Source organism: Polyodon spathula, chromosome 3, assembly GCF_017654505.1.
Source record: "Polyodon spathula isolate WHYD16114869_AA chromosome 3, ASM1765450v1, whole genome shotgun sequence".
Taxonomy (NCBI): Eukaryota; Metazoa; Chordata; class Actinopteri; order Acipenseriformes; family Polyodontidae; genus Polyodon; species Polyodon spathula.
Genome location: NC_054536.1, coordinates 27,049,512 through 27,072,696, shown reverse-complemented (window position 1 = coordinate 27,072,696; position 23,185 = coordinate 27,049,512). Strand labels below are relative to the sequence as shown.

The window sequence follows — 23,185 nt, the reverse complement described above, 5'->3', positions numbered from 1 at the left end:
AGATTTTAAAGTGACACAAAAATCTGAATATGTAATAAAAATTTGTACAATTGACTTTTAAAAAAAAGTGTGGACTAGTGCAGCTAAATGCAATGATTAAAAGTTAAGTAAGATATTGATCAGGTAGCCTTATTACATATGATTTTTATGCTTCTGATACACTTTTATTTAAGGTGTTTTGACAGGCGTTTGTTTTTTGTTGCAGATAGACATACTAACTAAAGTAGACACATTTTGGTTTTTGCCTTGTTTTGAGGAAGGCATTAACGGATGTTAGTTTTACTTTCTTGATTAACTTTACATAATTAAATTGTAAATGTGACTGCCTTCATCTGTTCACGTACCAATAAACCACACTTCTATTTAACTATAGTTGGCTTTTAATGTTTGTTTACTATATAGGACAGTAATTTTTTTTTTAACATTGTCAGCTTTATATTTTTTGCTATGTTTCCATAGCATTTTCCATATCACTTTGTCTAAACTTTGTCCAAAGAGGATTGTACAAAATGATGTGTGAAAAGCAATTAAATGTTATTAAACAAAATGTCATTATTATGTCCCTGTACTATTTTTGGTGCCACCGACATTGAGAACTCATACAAGGCTTATGAGATTTTCCAGAGCTTGAGTAAAGTTTTTCTTTTTTGTGATTATTGTGATTTATGTGCCTCACTTAATAGATAAATGCCAGCATGATTCGCCAAAATGTACGAACAAGTCATTTTGAGAATTTCTTCTACAAACTTTCATATTTTTGCTGTTTATGTCCATTATTTTTAATAAAATTTAGAAAAATACTTTGAAAATTTTGATTTAGTCAGTGCAATTATCCTATTAGCTAAAGATAAATGGGAGCCTCTTCACTTGATGTCTTGTTAACCCTTATATGCTGACAAGCATTGTACTTGTCTTAAGACGCGGTCTGTCAGAATCCTGACAAGTAGTCTTCTCCTTCATTATTTTCTGTTGTGCCTTTTGTATTAATTTTTTATTGGACTGTCACTGGTTTCCATGGAGTTATACTAAATTTACTACATTCTCTTCAAAATTTGAAAGAGTTTTTACAGGAAATATAAAAATTGCAAGTATTATTCTTGCCTTATTTGACCCCTCTCTCTCTCTCTCTGTGGTTTTATCCTTTTCCCAAACCCATTGACTCCCTTCTTACCCTCATCCTTTTCAAGAGATCAATGAGTAAGTGTTGACAAATGGAAAATAAACTCCCCACCTAGTTCTGTTTAGTTTCTTGGTTCCTATATTGCTTGCCACCTGGGATATGGTTATTCTCATTGTATGGCAACACGAAATTCTAAACAGGGGGGATTCAGAGAAATTGGGACCTGCTAAGATTGGTGGGGAAATGAAAATGCTGCAGATTTGAGCAGTGATACAGGCGTGTTTGAGAATACGAGTATGAATTTAATGTTTGCGTAAGATATACAATTACTGTGTGCATAACCCTTTCTTATTGCTTGAGTTTTTTTTATTGCTACATGCATGTAAAGGTCTGTATTTGCATTAATTTTTCAACAAAAAGTTAAAACTGACAGTATTTTGTTTTTCTTTACACTGCTTTCATAAACAGATCTAAACCCAGCAGGTGAGTATGAAATTACATGAGTATAACTTAGTCTGATGTTCCTGCCTCCTGCATTTTAAAATATAATTGCAAATTGTTTTAATTTCGCTTTATTCATGCCAAACAAAAACACATTACTATACATACGTGCTTGTACTGTCGTTGATAAACTGGGAGGCGTGTGGTCCAGACATCACACCTTTGACAAATTAAATTTTTCAACAATCAGTCTGTTGACAGTAGAAAAGTACAAACCACAATATTGCTGAAAGGAAAGTGATGTCTAGACAGGTGTATTCCAGTAGTTTGTGAGTAGTAACACCACTGATTTATCAACCAGCCCATGTGAAATATCACAATAACTGGTGCTATTTTAATGTTATGTTATCCTACTATACATAGGACACAGGAGGCAGCAACAGTAATTAAGGAGAAAATAAATCTAACTCTTTAACCTCTAACATTTTCCATATTTTCAGTGATATGCTAATGAAGTATTGGTTAACTCTGAACAAGTGGATCATTTTCAGTTCAACTCGCATTTAGATCTGTTATAGTAAGCACAAGCTCCTTGTGCAAAAAGTTATTTTCATAATGGAAATAAATAATGTTAAAGTTGCATATAATTGAAAATTAATTTAAACTGAATATTTTGTTTCTGAACCTGATTGTATGTTTCTTGTGTTCAAGATACAACATGTATAATTTGTAATCAGTAGCTTTGCACAATATGCACAATACTATAAATATTGACACAATGTAAAAGCAAATGTAAAAAAAAATCAGTGCTATAAAATAGTACATTTTAGTTAAATGTTCAGTAAAATACAGAGTATGCAAAAATTGTTTCTATTAATGCATTTTCTCTTACAGAGCATGATAAAATAACAGTAGTTGTAAGACTTTTTAAGATTGGGTTTTGAAAATTCCACAAGCTGGACATGAACATGTTAAATGAGGGAGATTACAATGTGTAATGTTACACTTACTGTAGTAAGCAGTACATTCATGAAGGGCCTGTGAAATGTTAAATGCAAGTGTGCAGGTAAAAAACTGTCACAAAACTTTAAAAACTAGCTAAATCAGCTAGCCACCAGCTCATAAACTCCACGGGCAGCCAGGGAATAGCATAGCAGGTTTATGAACAGGTTTGTTTTTATAAAGGGTCTTAGCAGCTACTAGGTAAAAAGTTCACCAGCTGAAAATGCATATGTGTTGCATTGCAAAGATTTATGGTGGGGATGCTTCACGATCGTAACCAAAGGGATTTTTCTACTGGGGCCATCCACAAATGATGGTGTAAACCCCAGAAGAAAAATTACTTTGTAATAATACAGACTTGTCTGCCAGATTCAGTTATTTTGCCCGGGGGACAATTTTGATGATAGATTACTTTTGGTTTTTTTGTTTGCAATGCAGACAAAAATCTAAAAAGTAGTCTTGTAACTCTTAAGAACCCTTATGATAGTTTAGATTTCCTAGATGTTCTTTTGCTCCTTATTCCCTACACCGACAAATGTAAAGTACTAGAAAGGTATTTGTCTGTCCCGTTTTGCTTTAACTGAATCAAAAATATTTGCCTTTATGGCTAAATATTTAGGATGTCTGTGGATTGGGAGGCAACCAGGTCAAACCTTGGCCTGGGTCATCTCAACCTTGAAAGAATAAAAGCAGTACAAATTGGCTGCATAACTGGAAGATTGGTAAAAGTCATGCATGGTCATAAGCTTAGCTTATACTGACACTGATCATGCAATGATCTACAGCTTTCCAGTGTTGACAAGAGATGCTTAAGAAGAACAATGAGTTTGGTCTCAAAAATACTAGAAAATGACTTCAATAAAAAAAATGTGTTGTATAATGTCAGTTCAGAATAGTGGCTTTAACAACTCGCCATCTTCAGCCTCTAGTGCCACAAATTAGGGTTTTACCTGCGTATGGAAAAAAAAACAAAAAAAACATCAGGTCTGATAGAAGGTAGAACCTTCCACCCCTGACATGCCATCGCATAATCGATTTGTGTTGATAATTGAACAGGTATTAATAACAATTACTGCACCTTTAATAATGTGTAGAATAAAGTTAATCTACACAAGTACTTAGTACACATGAACCTACTGATGATTTGTAGCTAGTAACCTATTCTGTCACGTCAAGCATACAAATTACAAAGCTTTACAAATCATTAAATTAATGGAATTCAGTAAAACCTGAAGTTAACCTACAGTTAAAGTAATGAAATACTGTAATTAAACAAACTTTGAAAATCATCAAAGAACACAATTCAGTACAACTTTGACTTTAGGAATCATTAAACTTAAAAAATTCAGGAAAATGTTTCTATACTTTGATACTTGCTGTTAAGGCATTGTAATAACGTGCAATTGAAATTAATATGCTCAATAACATATACAGGAGCTCCTGCCCTTACTGACAAAATAGAAGAAAATTCAAGGAAGAGGTGGCTGTTTTAATTTGCTTGACTGCAACCATTTAAAGCACACAATGCTCCATCTAAGGTGTTGGTAGTCTGAATAACTGTGTAACTTTCATTTGCCTACCTCGTGAAAGAGATTAGTCTACAGTTTCCAGATGGGAATTTACCATATTTTGTATCAGTCTTTGGTTGTTATTTGTGTCTGGGGTGATAGTTAGTGCCTGGTTTAGGAATAATGAATGAAAAAAAAAGAATATTTGTAGATAATCCCTTGGGTCACCATTCCTTCATTTTTGTGAAAATCTTAGATGTAAACTATTACAGTAAATGGGTTAATCTACCTGGCCAGACGTAACAGGAAAGGATTAGAGAAGTGCTGGCAACCAGTTCTTGCTACTGGAATAGTTCAAAGGAAGGGTAAAGAATTTACTCCAAAGCAAAATGGTCTTTTGGCATAAATATCAGCCATAGTGATACTCATGTGTCTTAATTTATTATTATGATTTTGGAACTTGTACACCTTATGTTTTAGGTATATTATTATTATTATTATTATTACATGGTGGAACACATTTGATATTTGGGGGGTTGAACCAATAATAATAATAAAAAAAAAAAACATGACATAGCACTGCTTACATACAGTAATTACAACCTCAGATTCCTTCAGTTGAGTCTGACTGTAGAGTAACCCCCATAGGTTAAGTCAGTAATGTGTGCAGTCATAGGTCAACACTCATTCCCAGCTCAGTATCAGTTATATTGTATGACTGTCAAATCTGCTGTCTTGTCCTATGTTACTTTAACAAGCTAACTTGGAACATGGAGATTCAGTTCTTATAGATTACAAAATATATGTGAAGAATTCCATTTGCATAGGAAATATATTAGGTATGTGAGACGAGATCTATATTTTATTTATTATACAACTGCAGTCAAATGATAAAAGATTTTTTTTTTTAACAGAATTGATTTAAATGGTTATGAATCTATGTATTTGGCAAGATCAGTTAAGCCTTTTTTTTTTTTTTTTTTTTTAAATCTTTCAGGTATACCACGGGTTTCACAGTGTAACTTCAGTTTACCACTAAGATTGGTTTGTATTCCAGCATCGCCTTTGAAGAACGCTAACTACAAAGTGACCATCGACACCAATAAACTTCCAGTCAATCTTCTAGAAATCTTCCCAGGTAGCAATCTATGTGACAAATACCATTTCATAATCAGAAATCTTATTGAATATGGTATACTTAGGACTTCTAATTTTTGGTTTTAACTGATAAAAAAAAAAATTATAAAACACCCCCCGGTACAAAAGAATAAAATTGGCGTATATCCAATAAACAAAAACACTGGAAATTGTTACTCAATTCACGTTGACTTGTCCCCTTTACATGTGAACAACATAAATACTGTGCTGTAATGCGGTTGTCGTGGTCCATTATTTTAGAGACCGCGTTATTGTGTTTCGCCATAACAAATATTGCTAGTTTTGTTCCCAAAATTATTTATAATGCCCAGAAGCCAAATTAATATTGTAGCATAAGGTGGAAAATGAAGGAAGGAGACGCACACAGTTTGAGGATACTCGAATCCACAGTTTATTGGGACGATTATACCTGGCCCCTGTTAGCCTGGGCCGCACCAAAAACAACAGTCTTGCGCTCCCACATCAGCACATTCACAAGCAGCTTGTCTCACTCAGCTCTGCTCTTGCTGATGTGGGCACCCCTCTATATGCTTTCATGTCCCTGTCTCACTGTTGACATTCTTGCAGAAACCAAGCAAATAAAACAGTGTAATTCATTGTCTTTAGCTCAGCGCATTTTTTTCCCTAGAGCTGCTCTTTGTAGTAAATATTATCAAGAAAACCTCTTAGTTTTTTGTCTTTTAGCCATCCACACAATCTAGATTCTACAACTTATTTATATCTTTTGAAACTGCTGCATGAGTTTCACCTTTTCTTACTCTGTCCACCACACCAAGTTTCATTTTAACAGAGAAAGATTTACATTTTTTTGCTGTCTGACATGCTTCTTACTGCATATCTGGAATGTTCACCCAATGTTTGTGAGTCAGATTGCATTATGGGGGAAATGGGAGCCACAACCTTACCACGTTATAACCAATTCCGCACTATAACAGGTCGCGTTAGAATGGGATAGCACTGTAAATACCTTTCCAATTGCAGTTGGGCACTGTCCCTACTTCCTGACCTGTATCTTGCATGGATTTGTTCTGAATACTTTAAACCCACCTCAACTACTAGTGGCAGCAAATTCCTACATTTCTATTGGAGGATTGTAACACGCTTGTGAAATTTAAAGCTATATTACAGTACGATTGCACTTGTGCTTGTGGAATTTAAAACAAATTTGCAAATTGTGTGAAATGCAAAAAAAAAAGCCTAAACACACAAAAACCCCAGAAGAATAAGCCCGTGACCTTAAGGATTTCATTGTGGAAGACAGCAAAGAAAAGAAGGTACAATTTGAAGTGTGCAAGTACAGTACTGCCAAGTTAATGTACATATTGTGACAGAAAAAAACAATAGTAACCGAAAACAATAATGTCTTACAGTATTTAAAAAGCAGAAGCCCCCCAAGGAAATGCACATAACTCAAAAATAGCTAAAAATAAGCACCAAAAAATGAAATTAATAAAAAAACAACAACAAAAAAAACAAAAACAGAAGCCATACTGTAGTAGAGAGTGTGATATTAAGTATATTATAAAACATCTGGATTACACACATTCATGGAATGATAGCAGGTATCCAATTGTATATTAGAGAACGGAAGTACAATTACAAAATTCCCTAGTCTGGTTACATAAGAGAATTTATGTGGTTGCCTAACATGTCGTGTGATCCTCTAGACCTATATAAGCTGTGTTTTTACAACAGTTATGGGAAAGTAAAACAATCTCAGTAGCTTTTCTAAGATGCATCATAGTGGGTGCCCGTGCAACCAGCTTGTCCTTCAACACTGAGCTGACTGTAACAGTCTCCCAGTGTTTCTGAAATTAGATCAAGGATAGAGAGTAAACCTGTATAATTTCCAGGTTTCCTTTCTGACCAGCACATGTTATGCTTGTATAATATGGTGACTGTGTGGTTGCTGGAATATGCTTGAAAAGGTGTGTATCTTTGTATGTACACTCTTAATAAATATAGAAAAAAAAACATTCACAAGACTTAGTCTGAAGATGATAACCATACTTTCAAGTTCAAATTTCCCATCCAAATAAAACAAATGCGCATTTTTTTGGCTAGCAAATAACTGCATATAAACAACCATGCAAATGAGTGACTATTAGTGTCTGCATGTTTTTTTTTTTTCTTCTTTTGAGTCCTACAATAATATTACTGGTATGTTTTGTTATTAGCAGTGAATGAGCTGCATGTGAATTCTAACTTAAATCTTTGTTTCTCTTAATTGTGCTGCACAAGACTTTGTAGAGGCATTTGAAGAAGAGCAGGTGAATGCTCTTGGCCTCCAGCTGATTGCAGGTTCCAGGGTCACTCTGCTGGCATCAAAAACATCCCGTAAGTATCCCTGGATTCAGACAAGCACACACTGCAATGAACTGGTAACATTACTGTTTTTTTTTTTTTTTACTGAACCCGAACCAGCGACCTCCAGGCTGTCCTGCACTCCACGAGGAGCGCCTTTACTGTATTCGCCACTCAGGAGTCCCATTTCTTTATTATTTAATATTTAGTTACTTTAATATTTAATTAGTTACATTTTTCATGTGACAGTTTAAAGAATATTGAGTCTGGCATTTTAAGTCTCCACATTGCAGTGCTCACAATGCAAAATTATAAGGTAAATTGTTCAATGTAAGTTCAATATATAAATATGCGGTATAGATGTTTAATTCAGTGAGACCTTTAAAGGAAAAGGCATTTTACCTTTTTTTTAATTTTTTTTAATCCCCCCCCCAAAGAGCGATACAGAATTCAGAGTGAAGCATTTGAAGATCTTTGGCTGATAATCCAAGAATTCAGTACGCGCTTTGAAAAGCATTTTGCCAAGCAAGGGGCCAGAGACTTCAGGTGCAGCTTTGCTGGACCTATTCCTCTACAGGAGTACTTTGAAAAAATTGATCGCCATTTTGAGGTTTGTGATAGTTTTAGATTAATCCCAACCCCAGACATTTTGCAATTATTTTCATCATAATAATAATAATACAAACAAGCTTATAAATACTCTAAAACAAGGTATCTACTCTGTTTAACGTGGCAATTAAAGGGTTGAAGCTTATAAAATCCTAAAACGTATAGAAGTTAAATACTAAAGCACAGAGATTAGGACAAGGGTCGTGAGACCAAGTAAAAGTTTAGAACAGGAGGTAGAAAGTTGTATAAGATGTATAAGTTCACAGAATAGCCTATCAGGTTACGTAGTAACATCTAAAACTCTAGCAACATTCAAAGGAAGGGGTGATCCTTGGTGGGCTGAACGGCCTCTTCTCATTTCTTATGTTTTGTCCATATTTGCCTGTAGAGATAAAACAGCTTTTCATAAGAAATCACTTTGATTTATTAATTGCAGTTGCGTCTGAACTCTGAGAAATACCAGGACCTTCTGTCGGAGAGGGCTGTGCAGTTTAGAGCCATCCAGCGCAGACTGTTGACACGTTTTAAAGACAAAACTCCTGCTCCTCTTCAAAATCTGGACACCTTGATGGATGGAACCTACAGACAGGTTAGCTTGGTTTTAGTTAGAACGCTTTTCGACTTTAAACCTTCCACAGATGTATCATTTATTTAAACAAACATTTACAGATGATGTTTTGGGGGCTTTTGATTGGTATGAGCCCACTGAAATGCCAGCAGTTTGTTTCTGTCAGCTCTGTGAGACATACTGAAGCAGACCTGCTATTGCACAATGTTTAGCTGCTGTTTTAGAGAAACTCTTAGACTGGCTATTTATAGAGGTGCAATGAAGCACTCGGATTTCTTGTCCTCTCTCTCTCGCTCTCTCTCTCTCTCTCTCTCTCTCTCTCACACATTATCTGTCTTTACTGTTTAATCTTATCCAAGGTCATTATTTATTTTTTGTGGCTTTTTATGGATATAGATTTCAATGTGTATGAATGAGTGCTGGCAATTGTAGCAGCTACATGTGATACAGAGTTTTCTAATACTGCTGACTTGTTATACAATATGACCGGCACAACAAAAGAAGGGAAAAAAATGTGTGCCTCTCTTGAGGCTACTGTGAAAGTACTGGGTAATTATGTCACCCACAATGGTTGGATTTAAGGGCCTGTTCATTCCATTGGCAAAGTGGTTTTGAAAATACTGGACTCAGCAGAATGGTTTTGAAAATACTGGACTCAGCAGAATGTAATTTTAGCCACCAGTTTCAAAAGAGAATGGATATGGGAAATAGGAATGGGTTAATAACTTTGTTTATTAATTAGTTGTTTCTTGAGTAGTCTAAATGTACCTAAACCCCTCTTTTTTTCTGTGCTGCTAATGGGCTCAATGTAATTATTCCAGGGTAGTCGTGAAATGAGAAAGCACAAATCACATTGCTCTGTACTGTCTGACCACCTGTTTATACGAAGCATTTACATTATACATTTTTTTGTGCCTTATGCTTGAAGAAGGATCTGGAATATGTGTCAGGCTACAAAACTGCCAGGAATGGTGAAAGCAGACAATAAAACCTGGAAATAGAGAAGGATTTAATTGCTTAAAATTATTAAAATGACTAATAACTGTGTGATTCTGCATCATAATGCTGGACAGATCTATGTAATTTAAATAATAGCACTTGGTATTGAATGGCAATTTCGAATAGTTTCCTATTCGAATACATAGGCAAAATTGTCATGTTTGATTTACCCGAACTCTAGTCCCTGCTCTTACGCTCCCAAGAATAAAAGGCAAATGTACTACAAGCAGACAGCATAACAGTGTAAGCTGAAAAGTTGTAAAGTTGAAAAATGACTAAAACATGATTTCTTCATTCAATACTCTATTTAATCTAACAAATAAAAACATTCATAAAACAATCTGAACAGTGCAAGTATTGTAACCTGGCCAAAACAATAGCAAATATACTCCATAACTACCAATTACAACTAGCCATAAAGTACTGACCTCAGATGAATCTAAGTCAATGTTCTTTGTTTATTCAATAACCTGTAAATAATTCAAAACAATACCTGGTTGTACTTTTACTGTTGACGTTACTCCATCCATTCACAGAAAGTCAACAATAGGGGTTTTACATGAATTGCAGTCCAGAGTTTAAAAATAACTCCCTTCCAAATATCTTGCTTGATTAGTCACTGCACAGTTTTGTATTGTTTACAGATGCACACACGGGCAGCCATGACCAACAATGTTTATTCAATATCCCTTATTTCAAGATTTCAAGTTAGCTGTAACATTGAATAAGTAAATTGAACTGCAACGGTTTAAGAGCTGAAAACAAGTAAAAATGTCTAATTAAGCAAATTATCCGTTCAATTAAGGGTCTAGTTAAGTAATTGAGAGCTCAGTTGGAATGAAAACCAGCAGACACAGGGGTCCTCAGAACTGAGTTTGAGAACCCCTGCCTTAGAACAAGAACTCCAATTAGCTCCATACTCTAAGTAGACACCCCATGTGAGGCTCTAGTGACACAATCTAATACTGTGAATATAAATGAATACAATAAGTAAGCAATAAGACATGACACTGAGGCATAGTAAGCCCTTTAGCCACTGGAAGTGTGGTTATTCTAGCACAACCAACACCCTGGAGTGCCTTATTGCGCTTATGAAATAGGTTGCTAGTTTTTAGTTGCTGGGATATAGACACATTTTTATTTAAAAATTAATAGAGGTTTATTTTTTCCTAAATATATTACTACGCTAGGAAAAATAGTTCCTGTAAATGTAGTAGGTCCAATGAATTTAATAGATAAATAAATTATTTTTAATAATAAATTAAATAAATTCAAATAAAGTCAATAAATTAGAGTAATTTCAGTATTTGTCCCATGAAGTTGACTGTACCAGTGAATGTACAGTTTTTAAAATTAAATGGCTGGTTACACAGTTGGACAGATTGTGCAGTAGGTGGCACTGTTTTGTGAGTAGGGGAGTTTGTTTCTGCCTTTTGTTTACAAGTTTTATGACGGTACTCCAGAGAAGATGTAACTCCAGGACTTCCTGTCCCAATAGCTTCTTAAACTACCTTATAAAATCAGTTGAGAGATAGCTGCGTCTTGGCTATCGATGACTTAAGTTTGTTTAAGTCTGTTTGGGATACCTCAACGTGATGTTGTGTAAATGAAGACGCTGTTTGCTTTTTTAAAGTGGGTATCCGAAGTTAGGTTTATAGATCGTCCTAGTGTGGGAGAATTAAAAAAAAGAAATTCAGGCCAGCTCGCAAGCGTGTGTAGCTGCTAACTGAATACTGTGTGCCACCTGATGTTCTCACTTCAGTAAAGAAACTTCTTAAAACTGTGTTTATTTCAGTGTTGGATGCAGTTTTCCAGTCCATATTATTTTTTGTTTGTGCTGACCGATCATTAAAAACTGGCAGCCCATCAGTTATTATTTTAATATTCCACTCTTCTTTATTGGCTTCAGTTGTACTAATTTCAGCAATACTGAGAGAGGGGTGTCTTGTAGTACTTGCTGGTTCGTTTTTTTCCCGACCTTTTAAAGAAATTATTACTGTTGGTTCCGTTACCGCACTGCTGCGGTCTAAATCCTCCAGGAATGTGTGGACATTGGAGTCACCAAACAAGTTCAAATTTACATGGAGGAAGTCTGACATTGTATTATTATTTTGTTTTTATTGGGGGGGAGGGGGGGGGAATGGCGGCCAATTAAAAAAAAAACACAAACATTTAAAACCTTCTTAAACGCTTGCCACAATAATATCTCTTTATAAAAAGTCTTAGTTGCTGGGACTTGTATTTTCCCTTTTGGTTATACTGTAATAATTCAATGGCTTGGAATGCCTATCAGCCAATCAGGATGCAGATATCTCCCAACCCATTTAACTAATACATATCATTCATTATAGTTTTGCTTAGCATTTAGTATTTCTTTATATTCATCATAAAGTTAAATTACCTTTCTAATTTCAATGTTACCCCAGGTTATATACATTTATTTCTTATTCATTTAATATTATTTATTCATTTCACACATTTAAAGTTCGCCGGTGCAGTACTCCTAGAAATGGTTTCACGACTGCCTAGCAACCACGGTCATAACCAGAGCTGACATTATACCAAGGTTAAACTTTACTGAGGTTTCAAGCTATCGCTGGCAGTATTTCATACTGCTTTGTATTTACTACTCAGCCTCCAAATCAATGTTACACAGCAAACCTACAGAGAAAATAAATGTCTTTTGTAGTTTACCAGAATTTTTACATGAGCATCAGCATTTATGATACAAAAAAACAACTGAGGACACGACCTTGGTGTCCTCGTTGCGAGTTACGGCCATGCCAGCAACAGCTGCAGAAGCTGCCTTGTGCAGTGATTACAGGGGAACTCAAGCAGGGATCTGTTAATATTAGCTGAAAACAAGGCAACATCACTGGCAACAATTTCAAACAGAATACATTTACTGTAGAATTGTACTGTTACAAGCATTGCATAATTAATTAGGGTCCTTACATTAAATATGCAAATAACAACTTCTGACTTTTAAGCGTCCGCATTTTAATAAAAGACACGTTTGCTTCTACTAGTATTTAATATATAAGGCTTTTTTTCTTTCTTGTACTCGAATATGTAATATGCTATTTGAATATTTTATTTTATTTTTGTGTAATCATGTATTCGACTACAGTGACCCATCCCTAGTATTGAAATGATACTCTCTCTCTGGCCACGTAAACCAGTAGTTTGAGAAAAAAATATTTAACTGGATGCTGTGGTTGTGTTTTTTTTTTTTTTTTTTCTGTCCAGTTTGTGAAGCAGCAAGATCACTGTTAATATGTAATTTACATTTATATTACATATTCTTCTGCTGAAAAAAAACAATGAGAAGGGTATATGCATTAATATTACAATTGTAATCTTCAGTTGTTCTCTAAACTTAGAACCAAGCCTGGTACTAGGCCTTATGTTTTAGAGAACCAATTGTTTAATTGTGACTAAACTTACTAAGACCCTTTAGCACATGTGAATTAATGTACCATAATCTGAGGGTATATTAAGGCTGTTTGTCTGTCCATTCAACAGTCTTATGTATGTCCCCAGTATTTCACAGTGTGTTGTATTAGAATTGTACTTCTGTTAACTCTTGCAATTTGATTACTGTGCAAGCTTGTAGCTGTACATCTGTTCTTATAATAGCAGTCAAATAGATAACTTTGCCCTTAGATCTGATTTGTGAAAATTATTTCTGGCTTGTTTATTTTATTTTTATAAGTACAGTTTTACATGTGTTGATATTTCACAGCATATCAAAAGCATTCCCAGCACTTCTAATGTCATTTGCTACACTGGTGGTTTGTGCCTAAGTGGAATCTCATTATACAAATAAGATGAACTGTTTGTTAAGGACTTACTTTGTTCTGCATTCCATTGAAATTGCATTTTCGCTGTGCACGGGTTCATGTCTTAAAACCTGCAATTTAACAGGAGCACTGTGCTATTGTCCTAAACGGTTTGCCCTTTGCCCTGGCCTCACGTAAATGCTTAAGTGTTCCAAACAGTAAGGTTGGAAAAAATGGACCTCAAAGAGTTGAGTATTTGTCAGCTCAATCATTTCACAAGGGTGTTTTCTATACATTACTGCACCTTTCTTGAACCTGCTGCCTTAGGTACAAAAGAGACCTGTTGTTTTCTATTGGCGCATGGGTTTACCAATCCAGGATGTACCTGTAACCAAGCAGCAAATTATTTGGCAATTCTTCACATCACCTCGGGAGCATGAACTTGTTTCTAAGCACAACATCAGTGAACATGCTTAAAAAACTGTTGTACACAGGGGCATTGGCAATTCATCATAATGTTGCCATAACAACCAGATATTGGAGACTTTCAATATTTTATTTATATGTATATTTAAGTTTATATATATATATATATATGTTTGTTTATTACTTTTTATTTCTGGTGATCCAGTAAAGTGTGCCAATTTATGTTGTACTGTATTTAGGATAGTTTACTTTAAAATAAGCTTACTACATCTATCCTCAGTATAGATTTATATTTCATATCCAAGCATGCAGTCAAATTTATTTTGGCATAGGCCAATAACATTTTTTTTGTTTCTTTTACCATTTATTTTGTAGTGAAACACATATCTACAGAGCCAACTAGCGTATACAACCAGCATAGCTATGATGTCTGGGCTACCAATGTAATTATTATTTCACCTTTGCCTGCAGTCTGCTATTGAATCATTCATGCAAATGTATATTTTTATTTTACCAAGCACTGTGCCAGTAATTATTTTTGTAGCATTTTTCAAAGTGAAACTTTCTTTGTTCTGAATGCGCCTTAATTACCTGCTTTGTATGGAGCATGTCAGTAATGTGCTCTGGAGATCCATTCTAACACTCTCCTTTCCCTGAGGGGGTACTTATAACTGCTACTGCTTATCCAGACAGAAGGGATTTATGATCCATTACACCACAGAGGCTGCATTATACATCAATAGATTACGATGTGCCTCGTTGCCACATTGTTTTGTGTGGTTCTTGCCAGTTGCACAACTTACCTTGGTAGCTAAAGGCTTCCAACATTATTATTATTTTTATTATATTATTATTATTATTATTATTATTATTATTATTATTATTATTATTATTATTATTTTTTTTTTTTTTTTTTTTGTCTGTTAATGTCTAAAGCCGATTGGTAGGAAAATAAATTGTTTTCAGTAGAAGTCACAAAACCACAAGCCATCACCCCTTTTCTCCCTTAAATAATTACAAAAAACAGACAAAATCAGTTATTGATGGTTATTTTCCACCAGTTCTAGGTCAGATGTTTTACAGCGTGTTGCTCAAAAGCATTTATTATGCAATTACATCTGAAGTCACAGACAGACATTCATAGTTAATCCTAGATCAGTCCATTCTTGGTAGTTGAGGCAACAGGACAATGTTGGTTTGGCAAGAGAGCATCTGTGTGTATTTAATCCAATAGATGAGTTCCAGTTTTAGATTCAAGATCAACCCTGAAGTTTTAAAAAGCAATTTAAATATATACACCTTTTTAATTATTTTATTTTGTTACATTCCCAGCTAAAATGCAAACTTTTAAAAGCACAGGGTGATGGTACTTCCTTTAGCTCCCAATGTTTTGGAAGAGGTAAGTTACAAAGAGATAGAAGACAGACCATACAGTTGGGTGGTTGTTGATTGTAGTTATCAGGCTGTTTGAAAACAAGCACATTACACATTACATTTAATTTACAGTACACAGCATTATACATGTAATGTATTCCAGTATCTCAGTGCTGTGTTCTTACATGTTTTCTTGGAACTCTCCATCAAGTGAAAATCTTGAGTTTATACAATAATAGGTAATAAAGACAATGAGTGTGCTTAAGCTTTGATGCTTGCACGGTTGTTACTTAACTCATAAGAAACATGTTTAGTTTAAATGTTTTGAATATGACTATTTTAGTTTCAGCCAAGCATCATGAGAAAAGAGATCTAGTATTATTATTGTTATTAACCACAAAATCTATTTTTTGAATCTCTGAGTCATCTATGCATAAAGAATCATCAAGATTAACAGACTCATATTGAGGTCTGTTTACTGTTTTTACCTGTCGCACTAAAGTAACATATTGTTCTGCAAAACCCTTTCAAAAGAGCTGTCTCTTAAAGAAGATTAACTGGAACCTTGCAGGTCATGAGAAGAAACCTTTAAAAAGTCATGTGTTTGGATTTTAGTCATTACAATGGATTTGGATAGTTGTGACAGCAATAACAGCAAACATTTTAAAGAGTGTATACTGGCAAAATTTAAGGCAGACCCATTAAGACGTGATGCCTACCAGCCAAGTTAGAGAAGACACTAAACTGGGACTAACTAACAAAGACCACTGCAATTGTCTTGGTTGTTTTTTGGAGGCTTCTTTACCTGGCTAGGCCTATTTCTTTTGTCACCAGTCAGCCCTGAATTTCATTTTAATTATTCATGGAATTTAAATATAATGGTAATGTCTGAGTGGGCTGAGCTACAGACCACCATGTCTCATCTCAAAAAATACCAAAATTCTATAGTGTTGCCAAAAAAGGGTAATATGTGACAAATGGCAAAGCTATTCTCTTATTGTTATAGTAGTTTCTCAAACGTAATGTAAAAAGCAGTGAAAATATAATTTGTCTGAGCTAGTCACATGATATCTGCTGGATTTAGCATGTTTCCATAAAGCTGACTAATTGTGAAAAACTGTTGTGCCACTGCAGTATTACTTGAGAGGGTATTACTCCTCTCGGTATCTAAGAACGAGTGGATTTGCTGTCTGTTTTGTTTACTGTGCACTGTTTACATTTTTTGCAGTTAGTGACATTTTTGCTTCAACCTTTTAACTAAGGTCAGTTCATGTAGTCTGGGAAGATCAGCAGCTTGCATGTGATTGTGTTAGTATATTCATCATTCTTATGCCATTACTTCAAATTATTACATGAAATGCGGTAGCCTGTTATCAGTCTGCTTTTAAATCAGTCTGCTATCATCTTAACAGTCTTGGGCCACTGTGGATAATAATTGTATTAGACTACATGTAGCTATTAACCTTTTAATTTTTTTAAACCACCCTAAATAGCCTATCTAGTGGTTTTATTAATAGATTAATTGTTGCTTCAGTTTGTCAAAGTGCAAATTCAGTTTCTGATGTGGACAAATTATATTTAAAATGGATTTTGCTTGCATGCTAGTATAATGCAGATAGAAATTGATCAAAAAACTAATTGCACCTGTGTACAAAAAGTTGCTATAGTGCATGTAATTGCCACTTTAGAATTGAAGTCACTGGTTTCATAAAATTTTGTTCGCAGTAAGACAGAAGATAAATCTAGACTGGCTTTTTACTACCATAGCATCGGTCAAAGATCCTTCAGAGGTTTTTTTTTTTTTTCAGATAATTCAGTGATCGAATGCTGTTAGTTATTTATTACTTAAACACAAACACTTAATTTCTGATCTCTACATGTGCTGCACAGCAACGTCTGGATGATCTCGTTTACTTTAAAAACACTATGTAGAACTCACCCAAAAATGATTGCTGATAGCATCATAATATATCTAAGTGAAGATTTTGTTATGATATTGATTTAATTAACCAACAAAATGTAGAACCCTTTAAAAAGGTGTTCTTAGTGTATTTACAGTGAGTACATCATTTGTGTGATGGGAATGAGAGAATACTGGCACAAGTAGGAGTTAAGTCTGTTTAGGTGATACAAGGTTTGATATAGCTTGCCATCCTGTAACTCTATAATGCACTTGTTTATTCTCAGTAGTTACACAATCCAACTAAAACTGTCTCTAACCATAAGAAATCTTTAGTTAGTCTGTCTGCACTTTCAATTTATAGAGGGAATTCTATGCGGTAATGGTTACAGTACGTACTTGAAAGGGAACAAATCATCAGAGCGTTGATGTATGTCATTGTTTTGAATTGACTTTGTGGTTGATGAGGCGTCGAAGGCTATGATTTTAAAGCCAGTTACATTAACCATATTGATATTGACAAAATATAGGTAGAAACTCAGCATGGTGTAGTGGATATCATGGGGTTTGTTTCAGATGTGTCATGGCATACAGCTCACAAAGAACAACAATTAATTCATGTACAGTACCATATTTCTGGCCTGAGGTCATTCATCCTTTCTCGAGCAAAGACTGACAGTTTTGCCAAAAGATTTGATGGTAGTTTGATTTGAACTAACCCTGACATTCAGAGATTAAAGGTATCAAAGACAAGTTTGGCCTTCTCTGTAAACAAGCCCCAGAAAACAATATAGGCCTATAGAAGGATTGGTGTCTTGGAATATACAGCAAGCCAATAATAAGTTTATGCCATAATCTGCAATAGCTATTTTGGGTGACCAGTCCTACAGTTTGTAATATATGAATGGGGAAAACCTTTTTTTTTTTTTTTTTTTTTTAAGTTTGTCAGGAAATATATTTTTTAGAGATGATTGAGAGAAACAGGAGCCAGGACTGTGCACAGAAAAAATAATTTTGGAAGGAGGAGTGTTTTTTATTTTCTGTCATTAATGAATGATGCAGGATTTTGTTCAGGAGGTTTTGTAGCTCAATTTTTGAAGCTTTCTCATGGAAGATAAAATTAGCATGTTTTGAATTTGACTTGTTTAGTGTAACAAGATACTGTGTGAGAAACTGGATGTCTCTCAGGGTTTGTACTGTATTATGCTGTTTAAAATTATAGTATTTTAATCTTTAAGATATGCTGGGGAGTTTATATGTCCCTTGTCTCACTTGAAGAGCTTGATTGCTGTTTCTGTTTAAGGTGTAATCAAGTGTTTGTGCATGCAAGGGTAATGTCTTGTTATATATTATGACAGGTGCATGTGAACTAGTGGTGGGAATTTCAAATAATAAGATATTAGAATATATCAAGAGTAAATGTTTCGAATACCCACATACTGGATCTCTAATTACTCAACAGTGACAGGTCCTTATAACGTATTAACAGCAACCAGACAAAGGGACGCTAGATAAATACATCAACAGTAACAGCGAAGAAACATCTAAGGCACCTAATGTATTCAAAGTAAAAAGTGATATACGCCAGAAGTAAGAAATGAGAAAACACAGCAGAGGGGTTTTAACTATAAAACGCAGAACTTTATAAAAAGGACCTTCAAAACTTTCAACTGCATTTTTAACACCCTTTGATGACTTGTATAAAACGCACTGTTTGGCATTGGAAAGAAGTAGGCTCTTAACCTCACTTACTGGATTATACTGATTATACTGTTTATTTGTTTCTATGAAAGCCTGTGAGGCTGAAAAGGATGGTTTTCAATAGGTATTGAGAATTGCATGCACCAAATACATCTGTGTTTTAAAGAAGATGTCAGGATATGCTGCAACAGGAAATGTTCTCCAGTAACCTGCATTTTGGGGTATGTTTTGTCATTTTGTAATGTTTTCAAAGGGTTTCACGGCGAAAGTATGCCTCAGGAGCAGAGATGCATAGGGAAAGATTGACTAGAGCTGCAATGCAAACACAAAAACTATCAACATGCAAATGTTGTCATCTTTAAACAGCTACATACAGTAATAGTAAGAGAAAAACAGGCACAGTTGTATATTTGTATAGAAAATAATTCCATCAAAACCTACATTATCAACAGATCTATGATTATTAATAGATCTGTGATCATACTCATTTGCAAGCACACATTGATGTTATTTGCCATGTTAGGCAAACACCCTTCTAGTTTAATTATTGCAGTCAGATAAATAGAATAATCTAATGTAGTATTCTCAAATTAAACTAGCACTATTCCAAGTGGACATGTGCCAAAAAAACCTAAACATTTCAATATTTCTGTGGCAGGGCAGAAGCCCTGCTGCTATAAATAGTGGGTGTGTGGGAATGTAAGGTTGTCAAGGATGGGGTTAAATATGTCCCTGCCAGCAATCACAGGTGTGGCCATTCCCCAATTAGGTAATTGATAAACAAGGTACTCAGCCAGTGATCAGTGCTTCTTGACAGGGTGACATGCCTAATGAGTTGATACAGTGTTCATTAGCTTAAGCCCTCTAGCAGTGACCCTCCTCCTGGCAGCCTCCAGACACCCATCTACACAATGTTGTACCAGGAATTCCCTGAGTTACAGTAGCTAGAGGGAGTGTGTGTACGCTGGAAGACGATAAGGCATGAGAGGACATTTACAATGTCACGCTCTTATCTACTACAGTCATGGAAACTTCAAACTTGGGGGTAAGCTGCTAAAACAATCAAGCAGTGATTTACACTAGAATGCATTAAGTTAAGCACATTTTAAGTTGCATTATAATAAGGCCTTGGTTGAAGCCACTGAGGTTTGTTAGCCTTAGTTCGTTATTCTGAAGCTAGTGCAAAGGCAAATAAAATCATTTTAATGGCATAAAAAACAGAATGTCTGTCTCAGTACTTTTTGGAGCCAAAGTAAGTTCGTGAGTTTTTGATACATTGAATCTAATCCTAGAAAAAGCCTAAAAAATATGTTTGCCTGAGCTTGTTTGAATGGAGGATTTATTTATTTATTTGTTTATTTATTTATTTATTTTTGTCAAGTTTTAATCAATTGAGGCTTTTAGTGAAGTTTGTACTATACATCAGTGCTCTAATGATTTGTTCCCTTTCAAGTATGAAATGTAACCATTACCACATGGGTATTTACCTCCTAAAGACCCGGAAACCTGAGTCATTGATATTAAAGCTGCTCGAGAGCCTGTGACGCAGTCATGGCCTGCCCCCAAGGACATAAACTTATTGCACTCACAGACCTCATCACCGTTTTTCCTTTCAAGACTGATCTGAAACAGGAGAGCCTAATTTTGGCTTCGGCTAAAATTATGAGACTGTTTGTATATTTTAAGTAATTTTTTATGCTGTGTTTTTTATTGAGGATTTTACATTATTTATTTTTATTATTCTTATTATTTTGTTTTCAGAAACTAAACGCAGGCCTATCAGCAGCATGGTGCTATGACACACGTGTTAGAGTGCTACATCAGGTCGGGTGACCCACAAAGCGGGTCGGTTCGGGTCGGAATGTGAACTGTTTCGTGGTTTGCGGTTTGGGTGTGGGTCAAAAAATGCCATTTCCAGGTCAGGCTTGGGTCTGAATTTGAATCACCAAAAATGTTTTCTGTCCTTTTAGCTTACTCGTCTGTTACCCTTTCCCAAATAACATATTAGAAGGTAAATGTATTTCCTGCAGAGGCAGAGGCGATTATGGAGGAGTCAACTAAGTTGTTCTCAGTTTGTTTTGCCCCTTGTTTGATATGTCGCAAGACCCTTTTTAACATGTTTGCTTGGGGATATTAAAAATGTCTGTTGATGATGTGAAACAAAATATAATGCTGGGTTTATATCAAATAGTGGATAACAGTGCCAGGGGTAAACCAGAAGTGTAGAATTCTTTTGGAATCATAGCAAATGAAAATAATGAACGTGACTGGATACGTTGCTTGTAAAACTGGTCATGTTTTTGTGTATGACAGCCACTAGACTGGGGGTACATCATCTCTGTGAAAACACAGGTGTAGCTCCCTTTCAACAGGTGGCATGAAAGGAATAGACAGTTATTTTGTCTTAGAGATAGTTAATATGTTAGCTAAGTAAATAGAGAATGTTAATATATTACTATGTTAAAATATATCCAGACCACTAGAGGGAGCTACCATGCTGCATAGCCTATTGTATAAACTCAATCTGTGGAAAATTGTAGAGATATCTGTGCGAATGTGAGAGCGTGAGAGTCAGTCAACACAAGCCATAGGTAAAGGACAAACACTTGTGGGTTCGGGTTAGGTTGCAGGTCTTATTTAATAGGTTCGGGTCACGGATAAGAAGACGATGTTGCGGTGGGTTGCGAGTTCGGGTACCGTACTGACTGCTAAAGTCACCGAACTGACCCTGTACCGTCCCGGGTCTGGCCCCTGAACATCTGCATTTGAGCTGGCTGAGTCTTTCCAATAGGGTTGTTGACATCCTGCAAAATGCCAGAGCAGCGTCCCCACATTCCCAGTACGGGTACAAATGGGGCTTCTTTCAGACACGGTGTCTGCCCATGGGTTCGACCCTGTGACTTGTCCCATGGCTGTAATACTGCAAATTTTTGCAGGACCTGTTTGACAAGGGGAAATTCCCCTCCACATTAAAGTTCTGTCTGGCAGCTATTTCAGCTTGCCATGTCAAGATTGACTGTCTTCCCAGGAGCTACATGGTGCTTAATGCAATCGTGAAGCCTCCATTTGAGCCCATGCATTCAGCTGAGCTGAAAATATTTATCATTCAAAGTGGCTTTCTTGTTTGCTGTCACCGCCGCAAAGCGGGTGAGCGAGATACAGGCATTCTCCGTACGAAAGCCCGCTTCATTTTTACAGAGGCCAGGACTAAGGTTTTACGCTCCATACCAATCCTGCCTTTTTGCAGAAGACAATCTCATCATTCCATGTCAACCAATCTGTGGAATTTGAGGCTTTCCATTCACTTCCTTTCCAGTCAGACAGGGAGCGATGGCTCCATGCACTCTGCCCATTGCGGGCCCTGGAGTACGACACTGACAGGATGAAAAGTTGGAGGCAGTCTGAACTATTTTTTGTCTGCTGTGGGGCTAAGTCCCATGGTTAAGCCCTGTCTAAGCAGAGATTTTTCAAATGTAACAGACACATCTGTCAAGGACATTTACAATGTAGCGGTGTGGGCTTCTCCCCATACCTTTACTAGGTTCTACAGACTTAACGTCGTGGATCCTCAAAACCCTGGTTTTGGAACTACTGTGTTAAGGACAGGTTTCCAGGTCTTTAGGAGGTAAATACCCATTTGGTAATGGTTACATTTCTATTTCAGGGAACCAGGGTTATGATAATAACCTAATATTGTTTGACTTATCAACTTAATCCTATAAAAAACTACAAAAAAACAAAAGGAAAACATCTTAATTAAGCTCAAGAAAATATTCACAGGACTAAAGCAAAAATACAGAGTACACATTTTCCTAGAAGTCTCTTTATTATGTAGTCTTGTGTTGATCCCAGAATGGTTTACATAGCGGTGGAACCAAAGCAATAAATATTTGCAAATGCATCAGCAGGGATTAAATTTTCTCCATGGTGTGTAATATGTGACTGTCTAAGGGTAGAGTAATGTGAACTTTCAAAATATGTATATTTTGAATTGCACACATGAATGGCAGATGCGTCGTACACATTAATTACTATAGTTTGAACCAAATGTGCCTGCGGTGAGGTTGACAGTTAGTTTTACACTTTGTTACAGTAGCTAGAGAACTTTAATCTACACAAGTCTGCTTTGAATGTATATCTGTTATCCTAAATATAATGTTTAGTAAAGATCTTGGATTGTAATTTGTTGGGCTCTCTCTTTAAAATGTATTCATGATTCAAACAAACAGATCAATTGGAAAAAACAAATCCCTGATGCATTTAAACAGGAAAGATGAGTGAAAGGGAGCTATC

General features: G+C 35.6%; 1 protein-coding gene across 4 annotated transcripts in view; it reads left to right on the top strand.

Annotated features, from left to right (window-relative positions):
- The window catches only part of bbs9 (Bardet-Biedl syndrome 9), a 251,413-nt gene that overhangs the window by 77,368 nt on the left and 150,860 nt on the right, over positions 1–23,185 (top strand). For 2 of the 4 annotated variants that reach the window (XM_041244853.1, XM_041244852.1), the window contains exons 15-19: positions 1,589–1,603; positions 5,069–5,209; positions 7,471–7,566; positions 7,971–8,143; positions 8,579–8,731. In XM_041244853.1, the coding sequence (XP_041100787.1) occupies positions 1,589–1,603; positions 5,069–5,209; positions 7,471–7,566; positions 7,971–8,143; positions 8,579–8,731 (578 nt within the window). The remainder of the gene's footprint in view (positions 1–1,588; positions 1,604–5,068; positions 5,210–7,470; positions 7,567–7,970; positions 8,144–8,578; positions 8,732–23,185) is intronic. The other 2 variants (XM_041244855.1, XM_041244854.1) reach the window with 2 other exon arrangements.